At 38.1% G+C, this 20,577-nt stretch overlaps 2 protein-coding genes across 4 annotated transcripts in view; one reads left to right on the forward strand and one right to left on the reverse strand.

The window, feature by feature from the left end:
- Positions 1-120: 120 nt before the first annotated feature.
- clu (clusterin) lies at positions 121-8,896 on the reverse strand. Of its 2 annotated transcripts, XM_088403152.1 has the most exons (10): positions 8,739-8,896; positions 4,763-4,926; positions 4,521-4,669; positions 4,246-4,416; positions 3,653-3,823; positions 2,922-3,132; positions 2,656-2,796; positions 1,826-2,052; positions 1,150-1,337; positions 121-606 (listed from the first exon to the last, which is right to left on the reverse strand). In XM_088403152.1, the coding sequence occupies exons 2-10, from the start codon at positions 4,875-4,877 to the stop codon at positions 594-596; spliced, it is 1,386 nt and encodes a 461-aa protein (XP_088259278.1). In that variant the 5' UTR covers positions 4,878-4,926; positions 8,739-8,896; the 3' UTR covers positions 121-593. The 2 variants fall into 2 exon arrangements, with proteins under 2 accessions (XP_088259278.1, XP_088259279.1); XM_088403153.1 differs by lacking the exon at positions 121-606 and having other exon boundaries at positions 1,146-1,337.
- scara3 (scavenger receptor class A, member 3) overlaps positions 8,800-20,577 on the forward strand; it is a 20,699-nt gene continuing 8,921 nt past the window's right edge. The window contains exons 1-2 of one of the 2 annotated variants that reach the window (XM_088403148.1): positions 8,800-8,937; positions 13,762-13,927. In XM_088403148.1, the coding sequence (XP_088259274.1) occupies positions 13,921-13,927 (7 nt within the window). In that variant the 5' untranslated portion in view covers positions 8,800-8,937; positions 13,762-13,920. The remainder of the gene's footprint in view (positions 8,938-13,761; positions 13,928-20,577) is intronic. The other variant, XM_088403149.1, reaches the window with a different exon arrangement.

Below are 20,577 nucleotides of genomic sequence, written 5' to 3' on the forward strand. Positions count from 1 at the left end.
AGTTAAAATGACACCATGCATCCGGTCAAACCAACCGTATTCATTTGCTGTACGAGCTGTTGGGGAAATTTGCAGTTTTTCAACAGTCGAAACTAAACAAAGAGAACAGAGACAGAAACATTGATTTGAGAAGGTTTTATTTTTCTCTATGCACTGCTTTAATATTGCTAACATTTTGCTTTAAGGGACTACCCGTGGGTGCAATCCACAAGGTTTAATGGTTCCATAACCATCAAACTCAGCACAATAACTGCACAACAACCTTAGCCTCAATGTCTCTGAAATCTTGGACAAGTGTATTTTACCAATTTGCTGTAAAGAATCAATCTGCAGGTATTGCGAGGTACTGAGAACAAACTAAGATTAACTCTTGAAAGTCAGGCAGATTTAAGGTTGTTGACAGCTCGCCCATGCAAACAAAGAACCTTTCTAGAGACTATCATCTACTGACTATGTTCTCTTCCAGCAGGACAAGGAGATCTAAATACACCTTACAAGGGTTAAACTGTCACTTTGCTGAAGCAGGACTTGAGTGGAGTCGTAGAGGAATCAGTGAGTCGCTGCAGTGTGTTTCAGGTGTTCGCACAAATTCTCTATTTGGCAACCCTGGAAAAACAAAAAGATGTCTCTTCATTCAGATTTTTGAACAGAAAAACTATTTGGTGTGTTTTATCCTCAAATTAACTGTTACATGTGTTGTTTTGGTTTTGTCACATATCCTTGAATCTGGGTTTATATCTGACATGGAACAGGACATTCGTTTTTCTTAAAATATTTTATGTGGCTAAAGGAGGGTCTAATAGGGTCAATTAATCAATCACTTAAATACGTAAGTACTTAAAATAATTGTACTTATTACCTAAGTAATCAATTAGTATGGTACTTATCATCTAACAATCAATTAAGTTAAATATGTACAAATTGATAACTTTAGAACTTAACTCTTTTTTAAATCATTTTTTTTGTTTAAATATATTTGCATGTAAAATACAACTGTTGAACAAAAGTACCAAATCTGACTGCAAAGTGCCCAAATGTTTCTTTTTTTTTTTGGCAGATTTCCTTAAATAGAACTGAGTTAACAGAGAAATTTAACTAACACTTTTAGTATTAATAGGAAGGCTTTGACAGCAAATGCAGGCCACTCACACAGTGATATCCTTGTAGTGGTCCAATGCCTCTTGGGCCACAACCTCAGGGAACTTGGGGTCATTCCAGGGAATGTCACCTGGCACATTTAAATCCATGGGCGGCGATTTGAAGAGTTTGACGGAGACCTTGGTGTCCGGCTGCTCGGCATCCTCACCGGGCCTCTGCACTGGATCCCTGGTGACCACCTGTAATAACAAAAAAAAACAAAAAACTATAGTAAATCTCAACTATATTATAGGCCGATATGGATTTAAAGTGTGCTTGGAAACTAGACTCAACAAATCAGACTGGGAACTTACAATCAGAAACTAGGCTCTGGAACTAGACTTGGAATTTAGAATCTAAAAGCCAGACTTGGAAACTAGACTGAACACACCCAACCAGAAAAGTAAACTCGGAATCTAGGCTCTGGAACTAGACTCGGAAACTAGACACAGAAACTAGACTTGGATAGAAACTAGGAAGACAGCTTAGCATGACAATTCGAGAGCTTGACATTCCAATTAATCGGCTGATTATTTAACAGTAGAGTATTTAATGAATAAAATAGCATTTGTTTCCCCCCAATACATTTTAATTGGTGTCAATAATTATGCAGATTTTCAGCATTAATGGGCAGCTTGGCAGGGGTCAAGCACTATGAACTTTAACATAGTGCAAAGTGTGTATGCACCGTCTCTACTTTGAAGAAATCATCCTTGGAGTTGGTGTTGTTGGCCAGAGAAGACACCCATCCAAACTGCCTGTTGAAAAGGTCCATGACGGTGGATGTGTTGAACATGTGCTCCTCGAAGCGCTTCAGGAGAGCGTTGTAGTGCTGGGTGAAGCGCTCGGCTATGGCCAGGGCCCTCTCCAGTTCCTCCTTCAGGGGACCTTCCAGGGGTTTCTTTCCAGAACAATCTGTAAAGGAAATGGACAAACTGTAATCAGTTTAGAACTCGGCAAAAGATTGATGATTTTTTTTAAACTACTACTATGTATTACATGTAAAACGCCAATGATATGTATGTCAGGTTCAGTTAACCCAGAACATTTAATAAGCAAAACACAAGGAAGGAAGACAAGAGTCTTGAACTCTTTTTACTCACGAGGAGAATGGACAGAAGAAAAGTAATTAATTAGGATTGGCTCTAGTTAAAAAACCATATGGATGCAACCTGAAAATCAGCTTGTGATATTGGGGGATGTGAGTGCACATCCTTACACCATCAGTCCATGCATCACTGCTAACTACTTTCCCAGCAACATAACAACCGACCCCATACCGTTCCGCCCTGTGGTCAGGTCGCTGTGCCTGCTTTCTTCTTACAGCTTCAGGAGACATGTTGTCTCCTCACAAACAACTCCAACAGAAAATATCCATGTCTACCAATATACATATTGCAGAAAACAATGCACTATTGTATGTAAAATGTATTCAATACTTTGGTCTAATATTCCACTGTGTTTTTACAGATTTGCACATTTTTCATCAAGCTTAATAGTCATCGAGATCGGACTTACCGACATGTTCAATCTCTTTGCACTTCTGACACTCATCGCGGAACTTGAGGCAGCCGGCCGAGTTGCGGCGGATCTCCCTGCACGTCATGCTGCCGTCCCCGTAAGGTTTGGTGATGACCACGTCCTCGTTCACGCTGCCGTCTGTGAGTATGTGCAAAACCGGAGCGACGTTTTCAGTCGGTGCTTATACACATATAAAACAATCGCCATCAAAAAAATTGAGTTTCCGTTCATCTTTTGAACTTATCGACGTTTTTTGTGCGCACCCTCATTAGTTGGAGCGTCCGTGTCAAAGTCCATCATTGAACCAAAAGAGTCAAAGGGGTTCCTCCTGCCGATGCCCATCATGTTGGAGAACAGACCTTGGAAACTGGGGAAAGGCTCGTGGAATAGCGAGTGAATGCTTCGACGCCAGCGAGACGGGAAGAAATTGGGAATGGCGAAAACGGGCGGGCTGTAGTGCACGTGATCAGCCACCTAGAAAAAAAAACATTGATCTTTACATCAGACCTTTTACATCTACTAGGTAGCTGAAATTTCACCCACATTTTGACATATCAAAAGTTCAACATGGCACGATGACATCGTTATCACACTACCAGGAATGTGCCGTCCCTTGATTAAAGTACTGCAAGAGTGATGTGGAAGAAAATGACCCCAAAATGGTCAAAATATTGCACAAGGGTTATTTATATGCAAGGGAGTTTTGTTTTCCTCCACAATTTCTCTACCTTTTTTCCCATCAAGCTAAACCAAAAATTTGAAAAACAAATGAGGGATGGACGAATCTGCTTAAAATAATTAAAAAAAAAAAAAAAAAAATATATATATATATATATATATATATATATATATATATATATATATCAATAATACATAATTATTAGTAAGGTTAGGAAATGCAAATGTTTTTGTATTTTTATCTACTGTATTTAACTCCATAATAATCCATAGTTGGTTATTTATTTGTAATTAATCTAAATGTAAACAATGATACCTTCATACTGTCTGAAAATATGCCGTCCACTCCGTCAGCCATTTCGGAGTATTTGTCTTCCAACTCCCTGAACTCTTTGTTCTGCCGTTGTCCTTCCTGTTCCAGGGTGTCGATCCGCTCCCCGTTGATCCAAATAGAAAAGGGAGAAGTTCGGTTCAGCAGGCCCTCCAACTAAAATGAAGGTGAGACAGTCATGACACATTCTGATGATTAATCCTGTGAGAAACACTTATTTGGACAATAATACTGAAAAGCAGCGATGTCAAACATATCTCTCGGGTAAGGCGGACATCTGGACCATTGCCAGATATTCTGTATTTCCAAAATGAAATACTACAGCATCATTTTATTCAGTTCAATTTTGTTTGCACTTCACTGTACTCCTTGAACAGTAGTTCTACAGCCACATATTTTTACAGAGGCATTTTCCTTCCAATGGTTGTTTCATTATGTTTATTTATTTTATTCATGTTTAACTCAGCTTCTTATACGTTCTATGCAAACTGTGTTTTATGAACAAATGGAAAAAAAGATTATTGAATATGTTCATTCAATACTAAAATGAGTTTGACACCCTTACTGTAAGGTCTCACCTGGCGGCCCACCATCCCGGACCCACTGCTGCATGTGCGGGAATAGTACTTGACGCAGGTTTTTTTCAGACATGGCTTACATTCCTCCCATAGGGCCTTCATTGTCTCATTACAGACCTCCTCTTGCTCCTGCAGCTTGGTCTCCATCTCCTGAGCTGCTAATATGGCCTCCTGAAACAACCCAAATATTGAATAACTCCTTCACTGCCAGCTCAGTTAAAAAAAAAAAAAAAAGCCGTCAATGGAACAGAACGGGGTAACAGGATTGTCTGTACCTCTTTTTTCTGTTTGGTCTTCTCCAGCTCATCCAAAACCTTCTTGTGGTCTTCTGACGATTTCTGCATCATGTCCTTCATCTCCTTGACTCCGTTGATGGCGTTCTCAATCTGCACATTCAGGTACTTTTCGCCTTCGAGTGAAATCTCTGCAGAAAAAAAAAAATAGCATTTGAGTGTATGCATTGGATTTATGTATGCAAAAAGTACACAAAATTTTACATGTGGCCGAGAGATCTTACGTTTGAGATTTTCACTGGTAGGAGGGAGCATGCAGTTGGTGGAGGCCAAAAAAAAAGCCACCACAGCCACCAACTTGGACCCCTTCTTCATCTTCATCATCATCATCATTAACATCCTCTCTGACTCTTAAAGGGCCAGCAGGTGATAATGAGAAATGCTCGTGCTGTTAAAAAAAAAAAGGGGGGGGGGGGGGGGGTCAAATCGTTGCATTGTAGACAGTAGACAGATTAAGAAACTACTTTTAATTACCTTCATTGTATTTATTTCCTGTCTGATATTATTCATATTATTCCAGTAATGAGGTATTCAAGGGGAGGCACATACTGTCCTGCATTCTGCCCTTGAGAGTAAGCCCAAAATCCCAAGGCCTGTTATGCAAACACATATCTTTGATAAGGATGTTTTCGACTCACAAACTGAATTTGCCTCACGTGGCTTTAAAATGAAAGGAAAGTGAAAAATGTATTAATGATTTCTATGCGCCCCCACTAGTTAAAAAAAAGCACTATGATTAATATCTCATTTGTGGATTATGAATTTGGCAGAGAAATCCCACAATTTTTTTCCATTCAAGGACGCGCCCCTGTCAACTGATGAATGATATTTATTTTTGGTGTTTGGATAACACAGAAAATTGTAATCGAATATCAAGTGTTAAAAAAATTCTGATTTGAGTAAGCAAGGTTTGTTAAAAAGTGATCAGTATGAACAGCAACTGTCATGCTGTCAGCATGAAAGCCTGCAGAGTCATTCCTACTAGCTAGCGGCTAATTTATGCTATGACGTCGCTCCAGCCACTGATGAATTTCAATCTCAGCGCATCCTCGTCAAACTGTTACGCTGCCTGGAACGACTTCAAAATAAAAGCACACCAAGGTGTTCGTGTTCATATATTATTAAAAAAAAAAGGCTTATTTTGAAGTCGATCTCAGCTGAAGGGCTTTTAAATTAAAAGCTTATAACTTAAAAAGTAACTAAATTAACAATATGCGTTTGTTAGGAAAAGCTTTACAAAAATGGATAAAATCTTGAATTTGAAAATAAATCTGATGGTTTCTGTTATCGTCTTCCAAAGCTGGTGACCCCTGCAGAGATGTATTGCACATTCATCACAAAGAGTGTGTGTGGTGTGAATGAATGTAACCGTATCACCAGGACATCATGTGCCCGCCCACACACACACACACACACACACACACACACACACACACACACGCTGACCTTGGATCATTTGTTTTGTGCGACTTTCATCAAGTGCGACTTTCCGCTGAACGTTGCATAACATGAACGGCAAGCTCCTTCTCTATTTACCCGTTTTTGCTGACGTCCAACTGGTCTGCTCTGCTGACCCTTTATTCTCATTTTTCTCCAAACACACACATACTCAAGTGGCTTTTCACACCAGAGAGACATCCTGAAGTGGACACGGTCTCTTTTGTCCACCATTGGATTTATTTGAAAACTAGGGTGTGTGGGGTTTGAGTGACAGTTCGTTTGATAAACTGTCCTTGTGTGCAGCAAGGTAATCACATTAAAATATAAATAGACTGTGTAAAATAATGTTGGATGTATGTTAGCACACATATAGCATCGGCCGTTTGGCCACTAGGCGGAAAAAAAAAAACAGTGTCGTATGTCGAGATGGTCTTTGCATATGTGATACTTTTTTTTGGACTTGGCAATAATTGAATATTCTCTTGTTTTTGTCTTTTTTCTTTTCAAGTAGAAATGATCCCAAACTTGTGATAGTGTTTGCTCATTTTTTTACAGCAGTTACGTTCCAAAAAATACCCGCAGTTAATGAAATCAGAGTAGTGGTTGATTTTTTTTTTTTTAAGTACATGTTTTTCCATTTATTATATATATTTATTTCCTTCACAGTATGTGTTTTTTATTAAATACTTTTTGTTGATCGTAAGGTTTTTGCTCTTACAGTTTTTGTTTGTTATAAGTGTTTTTTTATTCATCATGTTTTTTTATTCGTGTTTTTTAATTACAATGTATGTTTCCCCTTTGCAGTAGTTTTTCATTCAATTTTTACATTTTTTTTCTATTATTTTTACCACACAGTTTATACTTTTCTCGGAAACGAATTACTTTTTTTTTTTTTTAAGATTTCTCACATTTAAAAACACCCTCAGTGAAAAACTGCATACGGCTGCAAGAACAGTCCTTGTAGAAAATGATATCACAATTCCAGCAAACCTTCGAGATTAATATTTTTAGTCTAGACTTACCCGAATTGGTTGACTTTTTATCCCCAGCCCTACTGTCAATGTTTTAGCATTTCACAAAGTTTGTGCACCCTTGGCAGGTTCTGGACATCAGAAAGACTAATTTCCATTTCTGTGTTGGCACAGGAGCTGGACAATGCGGTTTGTCTCCTATTCACAATTAAACCACATGCTTCATTACTGCAAGGAAGGACTGCTACCCTTTAGGCAGTGCTAATGAGGTAAAAATCATCCAGGCGGGGTGACCCTAAAAGGGCAGTGAGGGGCCAAAGTGTGGGAGAGTTAAACAGAGACAGTTGACAAAGGCAAAAAAAAGGGATGAATCACAGTTCCGACGCTGAGCCATTTGATTTAAAAAAAAAGTCTGCTTACAGTGACGGTGGTTATACAACTCAAAGAATGCAATGCGTAAATCCAGATAAAGGCCTTAAAGTTGGCTCAGCTTTGTAAAATGCGCCAAAATTGGCAGCACACCAAAAAAACAACACTTTTCCATCAGCCTAAAATATCATTTGAAATCGTTGTTTTCCTTTTTCTTCATATGCTCTGGTTTCATCATATAGCCCCAAACTATATTTGCTGGGTTATTCTTTGGTGAGTCTTTCATAAAAAAACATGTAAATATGGAGATATTGTAATGTTATAAGCTTCATCAAGTGGTTCTCATAAATCATACAGTACATATTTTCAGCCAGGTATTCCGCTAACCGGCACAAACATTATTAAAATTGGAACTCTGTTTTTATGATGAGCTCTCTTGACTGTTAAAAAAAATAATAATAATAAATAAAGATTTGTGCACAGAAAAATATTATCAACATAAAGTGCTAATCTTGGGGATCATAGAACGTATTTTTCTCTCAAAAAGATACAATTAGCTTAATTTTAAATTACCGTAAGTTTTCAAGTGATTGACAGACGATACTAAGTGGCAAAAATAGTTGGGTTCGATCCATTCCGATATGGGGGAGATTGGGTTTTGACTACATTGTGGTATTTTGGTTTGCAGTGTATTTAATATCACGTTATTATGATTGATTATTATTTATTATTTGGAGGTTTTCCAAAGCTGTTTTTTTAAACTTGTCATTCTTTTTTTTCCAAATAGAAAAAAAAAAATCACCTCTTCTTGTTCTTTGAATTCGCCTTGCAAATGAAATAGTGCACGATGTCCTACTTTTTACACCCCTGCAGCTTTATGCACCCAAAGGACTTGCACTTGGTGCGTCATGTTCTTAAATTAAACACCCATTTGCCCAATCGTCTCACTATCCATCAGTTTATCTATCATCAATTCAAATATCTTTTAAACACATTACACACATACTTTATTAATAAAAAGTACGGTTTATATGTCTTAACTCTTGGATCGGCCCATACTCTATAGCAATACCGAAAATCTAGTATTTCAGTAAAATTCCAACAACTTTAATCCACTTGTTCTGATCCCGAGATGGAGGTCACGCCCATGAGTAAGCAAAACAAACAAGCCATCTGTTCCACCATGCGTTCTACAATTCTGCATATTGTACATCTATCAGCATTTTAAAAGAATACAAATCCTAACCTTTATGAAACACCCACGTTTAACAAATGCGGCAACTACGAATTACCGCAACTAGTGGGAGTTGAAAATAACAATTTTGATGCTGCGCTCATATTCACGTGCAAATCGATAAAATGTTTACTTCTGTAGTTGTTCTGCTGCAGGCTGTGCAAAATAAAGGCACCTGTAACTCACCTGTGTGTGTGTGAGTGTGTCCTCAGGGTTCAGGACGTCTGGAGCCGATTCTGCATCATTGCTGCTCTTATTTATACAGCAGCAGCAGCAGAAAAGCGGGACATGCTGACACGTGACTCATCGGGCTGCTATTGTACTGCTAACCGTGATAGTGAAAGACGTTTCCGGCAATTTCCTTCAAAATCAAAGTATATTCACGGTAGGTAGTACATGGGGATGTCATTGTACAGAAAAGGACTACATGTTTCGTTTTTTTTGTTTTGTTTTGTTTTGTTTTCACCTTAACTTACTAAAGATCGTTAAAAAAAACTTTCAAGCAAGCAATTACACATCGTCTATAGAGATTTTTTTAAGTGCTACTTTAACACTGCCATTAAACGTTTCTATTATTATTATTATTATTATTATTATTATTATTATCATATGGCATGTCAAAATGCATTTACAATATATCACACGGGCTGCAAATTCCCCCCCGGCTGTTAGCTTGGAGACTTCAGATCTATTATGTTTCTATTAAAGTAAATCAGTTAAAAATAAGTAACACTAAGCCAAAACAATAGTTCAGTAATATAAATGATTAAAATAGTCAATAGATACATTTTAACTAAGATATTTAGAAAAATAACCTGAATTAATGTCAGAAATAAGCAATGAAAGGAATCTTGACATTTAGTACATATTAAAAAAATGGAGGGACGTACGTATGTAAAATGTCGTTATGTAAATTAATTACTAAACTAAATGACAGAGAACAAGTTTATAAAACGTTTTCGTTGCCGGATAAATATCTCATTATTTTGAAAATCGGAAGACAATTTCCTGTTGTTTGTCTGTGTACTTTACGTCCAAGATCTGAGGACTTTTCCAGAAATGTCGTAATTTACTGGCAGCTAAAGATAGAAACTGCACAAACATTGGATTCGTGCGGTTGATGACGACGATGACTCAACATTTAATAATCTAACCCGCTCGTTTCCTAAAACGTGCTGCATGAAAAACAACAAGCCGCAATCGTTTGTCGACGAAAACAACCGAATCATCGTCGACCGATGATTTGTATAGAAAAATCAAGACGTACGCGATGCAGCAGTCTGCACACCAAATTAAAGAAACGGCTTATAATCAAATAAAGTAGCCAGTGTATTTAAATATTTTTGCCAAAGCATTGAAATGGGTTCATCTAAAGACAGACGCAAGAATTTTCACTTTTTATCTCAACAGCTCAAGTTAACGCAAATAATCATCTCAGGTTTTAACACAACAGTTGAAAGTGGACGTTATTTACATTTACGTTATTTACATTTTTTAAATCCGTTTTTTTTTCAAACAATTCATGCTACCAGTCACTTCGGTAGTTGTGAAGAAAATGAAATAATGTGTAGTGTTGCAGGAAATAATGCCTCGACACACTTGCACTTAGACATACAAATCTAACGCGTTTGTGGACTACAGTAGATATTTTTAGGGTTTGTGTTATTCGCGTATTCAACACAAGGTGGCAGCAACTCTCAACTCTCGCAGCTCGTGAACTTCACTACATACAGTACATACGCGACATACCTAAAATGTTGATTCTTAAAATATACAGCAAACATTTGCAGTCAAGGCCGATATTTGATCCATTTTTGTAAGGACAGATGCTCAAGGTCATGAGAGTTTTTCTTTTTTTTAATGGAGTAAAAATGTTCGCAATATAACAAGCAGGTGTTAATTGACTGAAGTAATTCATAAATGACCTAAATATACAAGATAAACATTATTTGTGTACTTGCTAGTATTGTAGAAAATAATCCGATTGGTGTGGTTAGCGTGAAGTTGTGATACTGTTAAGATGTTTGTACATGTAAACATGATGTATGCCAATTTGCAGCTTTTAAACTGTCTTTCCCTGTGCTCGCAATGTTCTTTCCTAAGAGTGTCGTGTCTCCATTGCTGACCTGAGACAAAAGGCAACTTTAATATCTGCCGGCAGTCTTTCAACCACATGCATATGTGCCTTTATTGGCGAGAGTTAGAAGTGGCGTCGAAGCTTAAGCACATCTGGCCTTTGCGTTTGTTGGTGTCGATGGCGTACCATCCACAGATCCAGTGTGACCAAACTGAAAATCTGTTGCGTGACCCTCTGCTTAAAGTTGTTTTGCTCCATTTTTTTTTTTTTTGGTATGTGAAGTTGAACAGATGGTTCACAGAGGCTGTGGTTTTGTGCAATCAGAAACGTTATGCCTTTTAGTCATCAATAAGTCATTGGTCAGTATTCTAAAACGGCACATTTCAAATGGGGTACGTGAAGACACTTTGCGAGATTTTTAAAATGCCTTGGCAGAAACGCTACATTTTTCTTTTCAAATTGAGAGCAAATTTATTGGAACATACAGCAACTCATTGAGTCATTTTCAAAACGTCGTATGCCCTTGATGCAATTTTTCAACGCATGATTCAGCAATAAAACAAATGTTACATGAGCTATCTGACTGACATTTTATATTTGTCAGACACATTGATGCACTTTAAGCTATTTTTTTCAGATTCAAAATAAGCTGTAACTTGTATGAACCCTGCAAAAAGTTACATTTTATACTGTATTATATCTTCTGTATATATTCATATTTTTTCAGATAATGATCTTATTTATAGTCACCCCGGCAAGTGAGGTGCACAAAATATTTTCTCTTTGAAAAGCTAGATCATGAATATTCACTGACAATATGCATCCATATGAAAATGAACCAAACAAAAACATACAATGTTTTGCAAGGGAATCATTATAACAAAATGTAAGCGCTTGCTTGATGTTCCAATGAATTTGCTCTTAATTTGAAAAGAAAGCTCTACTGGTCCTGTCACGTCACATTAGATTTGCCAATACCTGCGGAAACACATTCACATACTCCCAAGGGTACCCCCATTTTCAAACCACTGCTCGAAAGGGACTCAAATATGGATGTTAGTCCGATTGGCCGACCGCCGAACTGAAACAGTCTCCATGGTTGTTGATGAGGACTAGCTTAACTGATGGTATGCATTTCAACACATATGCAAAGAGAACATCTTAATGAGTCACCTTTCCTACACGGCGCAATTATCACCAGGCTTAATGGGCCCTGTGGATGATATTGACTGAGTCACCTCTGATTGGCCCCAGATGGAAATCTGGATGATTCTGGCATCAATTTAGCCGCAGCTTTGTGTCGGTTGACATGCGTGAGCGTGTTTGCGCCGGAATGCGGGCCGGTTTAGAAACGAGGCACGATATAATTCTTCATGATCAAAGGACAGCTGAGAGATGTTTGTCATTGGATACATTTCTGGTTTGCATAATAGAGCATGTGGCCCTCGAAGCAACGCGGGGATGTAGACGTCACCCTAAAAGGACGTTAGACTGAAAAACTATTGGCTGCAATAACTGCAAAAAATGTCCTTCAGGGTATAAATATTTTGCTTCTTTAAAGTGCTCTCTTGAATTGTTATTGCCTTAGTTGATCTTAACTGCAGCTTTGTTTTGATATACGTGATACACTTTGCAAGCTCACTTTCTGAAGCGTTCTTTGATTTTGGTGGTTTTGTCTGGATACCTGGACACCTAAACAAGTACAGTATTTTTATTTTTGTTTGTTTACATCAATTACCGCCACAGTATTACCACAATAAAACCCAACAAGTATTCATGACAAACAATGCAGTGGTTTTATTCCAAAAAAAGAATTGAATGCAAAGTGTAATTGCGCTGTTGCTACTTAAAAAAGTAGTGTGATTGAAAAGGTAAGTAAAAATATATTGCACGATTAAAAAAAAATGTGTTTGAACAAGGCTGTATGTACGGTTGCAAGATTCAATCTAAAATATTAGATAAAATTGCATGTTGTGAATGTTGTACATTTTATTTCTATTTTTTTCAGTAATTCTTTCGCCTATCTCTAGCTGTTTTAAGCAGTGATTTATGCTAATTCCTCAAAAACAGCAGTAATGTCTCTGGGTCAATATGACCCGGAGGTGTATGAAGTGTCAAAAACTCAAATTTTTGAAACCCACTCACAAAATAACGAAGGCAACACTTCATTTATACAAGTATGATACTTTTATTTTTCTGGAACATGAATTATATCCTGGGTCAATTTGACCCGAGGGCATGTGCATGTATTGGAAAATGTAAAAAAAACTAAACTTTTGAGTGGAAACCCACTCACAAAGTACATCACAAAGATAACACTTAATTTAGAGTCATATGTTAAATTTGTTTCTCTGGAACAGTAATAATATCCTGGGTCAATTTGACCCGAGGACATGTGCAGTTATCGAAAAGTGTCAAAAACTCAACTTTTGTTTGGAAACTCATTCACAAAGTAACAAAGGCAACACTTCTACCCGTATGTTGCTTTTGTTTCACTGGAATAGTTAATAACATCCTGGGTCAATTTGACCCGGGATCATAAACTGTGCTAACTAACAAATCCTATCCTCAAAAACAGAAATATCATTTTTGGGACATTAAATTAGAAACAAAACGTCTTACAGCATCATAACAAAAAATATGGGTTTGGTATTGTTACGGTGTGGGTCGGTTTTTGGGACGGCACTGTAAAACGAGAATAGCGGTAGATTGGAATGATGATTTTGGTATGTGCAGGTGTTCCCTTCATGGTATTTTCTGGTCGTACTTTCCAAAGCCTCATGTATTCAAGGTGCTCATTCCTGTCATGTCCAAACATTTGTTAGTCATTAACTCGGCCACAAAACACGTGGCCCCTCCCCTTTTTTACCCCTCGCCTTGCCTTCTCTTTTTTTTTCATCCCACTTCCAGACCCTCCCTCATTTTTCCAGTTTCTTTGTTTCCCTCTCTCACCCTCTCATTTTTTCTTCTCCCTTGCTTCCTCCCCTCCGAAAGTTGCCCATGGACTCATTCTGCAGAGACTTTAGTTTCCTCAGGCTCTGGATGGGACAGGGATGAGAACTCATCTAATAGGTTTTGCCTATTTTAAAATGCCAATGAATTAACTTTTTCGCACGTTTTTAAAAACTCCAGCAGAACACCGAGGAGCTTTTGGACTTCTACTTATTTTGGGGAAAATGAATGTGGATGCGTCATCCTGCTGACTGCTTTGGCTTCACCTGTGGTGCTGTGGAAACCGGCGGAGGAGGCGGCGGCATCACCTTCACTACAACCGCGACCAAGTGACAAATCATGAAAGGTAAACGTGACCCGAAGGGGCACCTTCTTTTTTTCAATTGAACACATTTCTAATGTTGTGAAGTTCTGGGTTTGAAACACAGCTCCGCAGTATAGAATTTGCGTCTTCTTTGTGTGTTTGCATGAGTTTTTTGGGGGTACTCGGATTTTCTCAAACATGAAAAAGTGCATGCTCCAAACAGGAATGCCAGAGCGTGGAATTGAACCCTTGACCTCACAATGGTGAGGGAGACCTGTAAATCACAGGTTCTTGAGTTGGGATATATTTGATTTTAAGTGGTTTAGCTATTCAAATTGAATGTTTTTATTGGCTTGATTCGAACATTTCGGATGACATGCTGCAACTTTTTGCTCATGATTTGAGCCCCTGTGCCTTATAATTCAATGCGCTACATCTGCAGTTATATTTTTACTAGGCACCAGGGGGCATATATATATATATATATATATATATATATATATATATATATATATATATATATATATATATATATATATATATATATATATATATATATAGAATATAACATGATACATTCTGTATATTTATGTATAATATTATAGTTTGCATGTTTACAAATGTCTTATTTTGATTCTATACAATGATAGTAAGTTTGCATTTTTATCTGACTAAAATTTTCTGAGAATTTTTCTAGTGTAGTGGCTGAGACTCTAAGCATTTGAATAATTCTTGTTTTCTAAACGAATAATTGATTACCCTAAATAATTATTGATTCACTTGATTACTGGTTATTTGTCGAGTAATCTGCCGCATATTATAAGTGTCCTGCCATTGGCTGGGAGCCAATCCAAGATGAACATTCTCTTTTTGAGGTAATCTTGAAATATAGGTCAAATTGCCTCTGTCCTTTGTTGACCCATAATTAAGTTATTCTTACGCTGTGCAGTATTGACTATTTTTAGACAATTTTTTTCCCCACATTGTTCTCGTAGCATTTTAGCTAATACAGTGGCTGGCACACTTCTGAAAATGCGATAAGTAGTTGTGCAATGTTGAACCATCTGGGTGAAATTTCAGCTCCCTAGTGTTTTCTTCCATTGCTTTCCCTTTGATGTGAAATGCCTAATCAAACCACAGTTAATCAAGCTGATCGATGGTTGGCTGTGAAATAATGTAAAAGATTTGTTATTATCGTTGGCAATGTTACGTTACCAATTGCGCGCCCAATGAAAAGCGGTGGAGAAAATGAATTGCTGACTATCCAAGCGTGGTGGCGGCCATTATAACATGCGGTCATGCACCTGTAAAAAGCAGCACATATGCTTCACATCTCCAAACCTGAGAAAGCACTAGCTTGTTGATCTTGGGTGGGGAAACTACAATCTGTCAGCTTTTTAAATCTCCATGCATGTGCATGCATATTAGATGTCCATGACTTCAACAAAAGCGTTGTGCGCCCTTGGCCAAATTTCCACACATGTTGCCTCCTCTTCAAGAGAGCAAGGGAACATAAGGTTTGAAGCAACATGGTATGAAGGCAACGTTTGCCAAGGGGGGGCTTAGAGGAGGGCAGGAGCATTACATGTTTCCCACACCGGCTTTGTGCTGAGCCACAAAGGTTTGACTGAAAGCCCGATAGAGACTAGAAGGATACAGTTGGGATGAGGAAGTGGGAGGGAATACCGCATGTGGCTCAGCAGCTTGAAATGATGTAAGCCTGTTTACCAAAGCAAAAAAAAAAAAAAGGCAGAAGAACGTAATGTAGCTCAATTTAAGGCATTGCAGAATAAAACCCAGCAGCTGTTTTTGTAATGATAAAAATGTATTTAGTATTCAGAAATACTAAATATATTTTGTATATGACACATTAGCTCAAAACTGTGGTGAGAACCTTACACTATATAAAAAAACAAAACAAAACCCAAAAGGGACCAACACATATTCTGGGTAATTTTTTCAACCCAAATTTGGGGATTGTTTTGAACAAAATGACCTATATAAATACATATATATATATATATATATATATATATATATATATATATATATATATATATATATATATATATATATATATAGCAGGTATATATATATAGTAGTAATACTACTACTACTACTACTACTACTACAACTAATAATAATAACAATACTACTACTACTAATAATAATAACCCAACATGGATCAAAAAAGGGACCAAAAACACATCTTCTGGGTAATTTATTTAACCCAAATGTGTGTGTGTGTGTGTGTGTGTGTGTTTTTTTTAACAAAATGACCCTATATATGGTATAATATCATAATCTAAAATAAAATAGTATGTTATTGATATTCCTACTACTACTACTACTACTACTACTAATAATAATAATTAATACACCAACCTAGATTTTTTTAAGTGTCTTTTGCAGGAGTCAAAGATGCTTGACATCCACAGGAGCAGGGAAATGTTACTGACTGCTTCTACTTTATCCTCACCCCACAAGTTTTAGAGAAAACCGCAAAAATATGTTTATCCGTGCGATTAGAGCTGGAAGAAAACTAAAATGTGAAGGCTTAGCTTTAAAAATGATGGGATGATTGGCAACAACAACATAAAAAAAAAAAAAAAAAGAGTCATCCCAACCACTCTTCTGGAGTCAGACTTTGTGTTTGAAACACTTCATAACTGCAACAAATGTTTATTTAAACTCAAAATGTAAACTCCAGTAAACCTGACAAAGCACTTTTGAGTCTGAATACATATACAGCACTATATAATCTTTCTTTCCATTGACACAGATGGTTTGCATCAAGCGCTGGCCTTTGAACATCCTCAAATAAACCCTCACCTTTTTCCCAACTTCCTTTGACCTTGACCTCCCAGGTGTTTGTTTCCAGTTCCTGTTATTCTCGTAACCATAACAACCCAACCGCTCTGTTTGTCCCATCCCTTCTAGGATTTTTTATACGTGCTCGACCAGCGTAAACATCTAGGCGGGAGTATATACCATCCGAATACCTGAGTGTAATTGACCTCTCCTTCGGTCTGCTATTTCGGAGGTCCGGTGCTTCGGGTAATCACAGCCTGATTATAACCCGTTTCACATGAACTCAGATTGTGTTTGGATTTGACATTGCCAATAAATAGTAATGGCACCCATCTTGTTCCCTTGGCCCTGAGCATTCTGGGAAAGGTGGTAAAGTGGTCTGGAGCCACAATGAACTCCAAAGCGCATTTATAGTGTGTTGCTCAGCCAAAGATTACAGCAGTTATGTTGATGTGGTTTTCCAGAGTCTTTCTGAGGGCTGAGTCCAGCCCGGTTCAGCCGGAGCAAAATATGCTGCCTCATACATTCCTCCAGGGGCTGGGGACGGAGGGGGCGCCGAGTGGGAGAGGGTCTGCGTGGACGATGGGCGGGAGTGATGAGAAAAGAACCCCAGAATAATCATATAATAATAATGATCATATCTTTTTCTATTGCAGGTTTACCTTGCTATTTTTGCAGCAATTTTTCTTCCCTTGTCAAGCAGGAAAATAAATCGTGATTTTATTTATTTATAAAAAAATTATACTACATGAATTTTCATCCATCCATTTCCCATAGCCGCTTCTCCTCACTAGGGTTGCTGGCATGCTGGTGCCTATCCCAGCTGTTTATTTACAATAAGTGGGGACACTCTGGATTGGTTGCTCGCCAATTGCAGGATGCACAAGGAAAAACAACCACGCACACACACAATCACTCCTAATTGCAATTTAGAGTGTCCAATACACATACCATGTATGTTTTGCAGGCATGGGAACAACATGCAAACTGCAGGGTCACCTGGCTGTTTTTCTTTATGTTTTTACACCTTATAAATTGAACCAAACACAAAATAAGTATCGTTTTAAATTCATACTTAATCCCAAACTAAGAACAAGAACCATTCAGTACATCACGTATTTCAAATAGCCGTTTTTGGTCTCCTTATGGTTGAGATGAGAATAATTTTCACTTTAGTGGTCTTGTTCAGAGCAGAGATGTGAGCTCCTCTTGCTTTGATGAGGTTTGTTTCTTGCACTGTTTGACTCTCATCGAGTTCATCTGGTTTATGCTGGATCCTGCATCTGTATTGAGTCAGAATAGGAAATGTTTCAATTTATTACATTGAGGAAGAGACATTTTCCAGCCTTTACACGTTAGCCTTTTCAAGGCTAAATTGTGCACTTGTTTTGCGCTCCATCCAGGTTTCCACTCATGGTCTGGACCTAACGTCTGCTCTGCGCAGAAGTGCATTTGTTACATAATGTGACATATATGAGGTTGACAAAATTGATGGCACACAGGTGGGTAGGTTAGGAAAAGCAGTGAGGGCATTGGCGAGGCCATTACTCGTGGCGCTTTTGAGCGTGCAAGGGAGCGTTTGAGGAGAATCTTACCTCATAGTTATCCTGTTTGGTCATCTATGGGCTTCATTCTTGGTCAACATGCGAGGGCCGTTAGCTCAAACCTTGTGGCAGCCTCACAGTCTCTAACCTCCAGAGGTGGGCACTTTGTCAGCACTGACGGACTGTCCGTCAGTCTGTCGCCGTTTTGCCGACAAATGACGTCATCAACGAAAGACGTTTTTTTGTAAATTCGACCTCAGCAATATTTTGTTTCAGTTGTAGTGTATGTAACTGATGAAATTTGGACAAATTTAGTCAAATGTTAATGAAACCGTCTTCTATAGTTGTAGGGCAGGCAGTTATAAATGAAAACCGACATCCTCCATTAGAGTCATGTAAAGCATGACAATGTCATCCAGTGGACATGATTGCTAATTGCGCTCTCCTCCCCTGCATTATAGCCTAGGATTAAAACCCTTGTTTTTGTGTTTTATATTTATATTACTGTGTTGTGTTTCATTTGCAGCATAATCGTAGAACCACAGACATGGTGTTAACTTTAAGTGTAAATGATAAAATGGAATAAAGAATTAGTATGAGTGCCGACAGAAGTAGACCAGCGCCTGACGAATGAAGAACCAGAAAAAAAAAAATGTCACCTTCTCGTGATGGCGGAAGGTTGGGCAAAAATACACAGACTGACAAACGACGATTACAATTTGTATGGCTTGAAAAAATGATGGACCATAGACGATGGAATGGTGGCGGGGCTCTGATGAATATTGGTTTAGCAAAAAAAAAAAAGAAATAAAAGTTGCCCCCCTCTGCTGACCTGCTCTACTTTAAAATCACTTTCCTCTTGAAAGCTACTGTATTAATCTTGTGTATGAACAAGGATGAACTCGGATGCTGATTCAGTCTGCTTGCTTCTTTTATTGAAAACAATCTCAGGAAACACGATCAACTTGTTAGCTGCGACTAGCACACTGGCTGCTAACAGCCACCTGACTGCCTGGTTTTTGGGAGGTTGTTAGTGGTTTTCGTTCCTTTCCTGTCTTGGGTTTCTGTTAGTTTTTGTGTGTTTGGTTTATGTGTTTGTTTTGTGTTGTACTGAGTTATTTGTGTTTTTTTTCCCCTTTGTGTCAGTGCCTTGTTTAGAGTGATTTCGTCCACCTTTCCCTGTTAACCAATCCGTTCCCTGCTCCAATTGTGTCCTGCCCAGGTGTTCCTTGTTGTCTCGTGAGTTTTCAGCGCATTTAGTTTCCTGTTTCCTTTCAGTTCTTGTCGGGTCATCGTTTTTGTCGTTGCTATCCATTCCTTGTTGTCCCCTTGCGTTTAGGTCTACAGTCCTACCCACCATGCTGAAATATGACACGAATTTTGTCCAAAAAAAAAAATATATATATCTTCTCTAAGCTATCCTTTATGGGACTTATTACTTTTGACTTACATGTTCCATAATTTAAAAAAAATAGAGGGGTGACAGTTCATATCGAATCCGCTTATGTCATCGATACGACAATTCCCTGCAAATGGCCGTCTGTTCAAAAAGCGCTGAATATATTTTTAGTGGTTCCACATGGCTTGGCCGTGACTTAGCTGTTTAGGTGTGACTTCGCATTGCTCTGTGTGTGTTGGACCCGTCCGCTTCCTCACTAACAGGTCCGATGGGAGGATTTTTTTTTTCCGCGGGGAGAAATGAAAACATGAGCAAAAAAGAAAGGGCTGGTGTGATGGCGGGTGAGAGGGCTTGAAAAGCAGACAAATATTTGAGGGTGGATACACTTTAAATTATAAACAATGTGCTGATTCTTTCAATTTGCAGGGAAAGTCCAAAAAACCACAATCAATAAATGCTGGCGTTGGTTCAAACCAAAATGGCTAACAAAAACGCTCAAGTAACGGGTTCACGTTTTGACGTTGACGATCGACATTTAAAAGTTTTGATGAGCGCCAATCAGTAATAGTTTTGGGCTACCTCTCAAGGGTTTCCTGTTATCCTCTTCTTTTTCGGTGTTATTATCGTTATCGTTTTTTATCATGACAATTTTTGGTTGGAACGATCTCTTTTTCTAGCATGTCGTACTTGCCCAGATCTACAATAACCGCACTTTCCACTGCGGCCACAAGTAAACGTTCTCACAGTGAATGAAGGTCATAGTGTAAAACCTACGTCAGAAGTTAGATTTACTGATCGGAATTTGTACATGATTTGAAGGGGTGAGAATTTTTGTCTCACGATTCGATTCAGATTTTTGCTTCTACGATTCTGATTTAGAATTGGATTTTGATTCAAAATGATTTGATTGGCTATTTATCAATGTGCAAAGAATCATC

The sequence above is a fragment of the Hippichthys cyanospilos genome, chromosome 20, assembly GCF_059441005.1.
Source record: "Hippichthys cyanospilos isolate Australia breed blue-spotted pipefish chromosome 20, RoL_Hcya_1.0, whole genome shotgun sequence".
NCBI lineage: Eukaryota > Metazoa > Chordata > Actinopteri > Syngnathiformes > Syngnathidae > Hippichthys > Hippichthys cyanospilos.

Excerpts from the sequence above, each read along its gene's own strand:
- clu (XM_088403152.1), bottom strand. The coding sequence starts at position 4,877 with ATGTTAATGATGATGATGATGAAGATGAAGAAGGGGTCCAAGTTGGTG. Across the intron at positions 2,797-2,921 it reads GGACGCTCCAACTAATGAGG|ACGGCAGCGTGAACGAGGAC; the intron begins GTGCGCACAAAA and ends ACATACTCACAG. Across the intron at positions 2,053-2,655 it reads CAAAGAGATTGAACATGTCG|ATTGTTCTGGAAAGAAACCC; the intron begins GTAAGTCCGATC and ends TTTCCTTTACAG.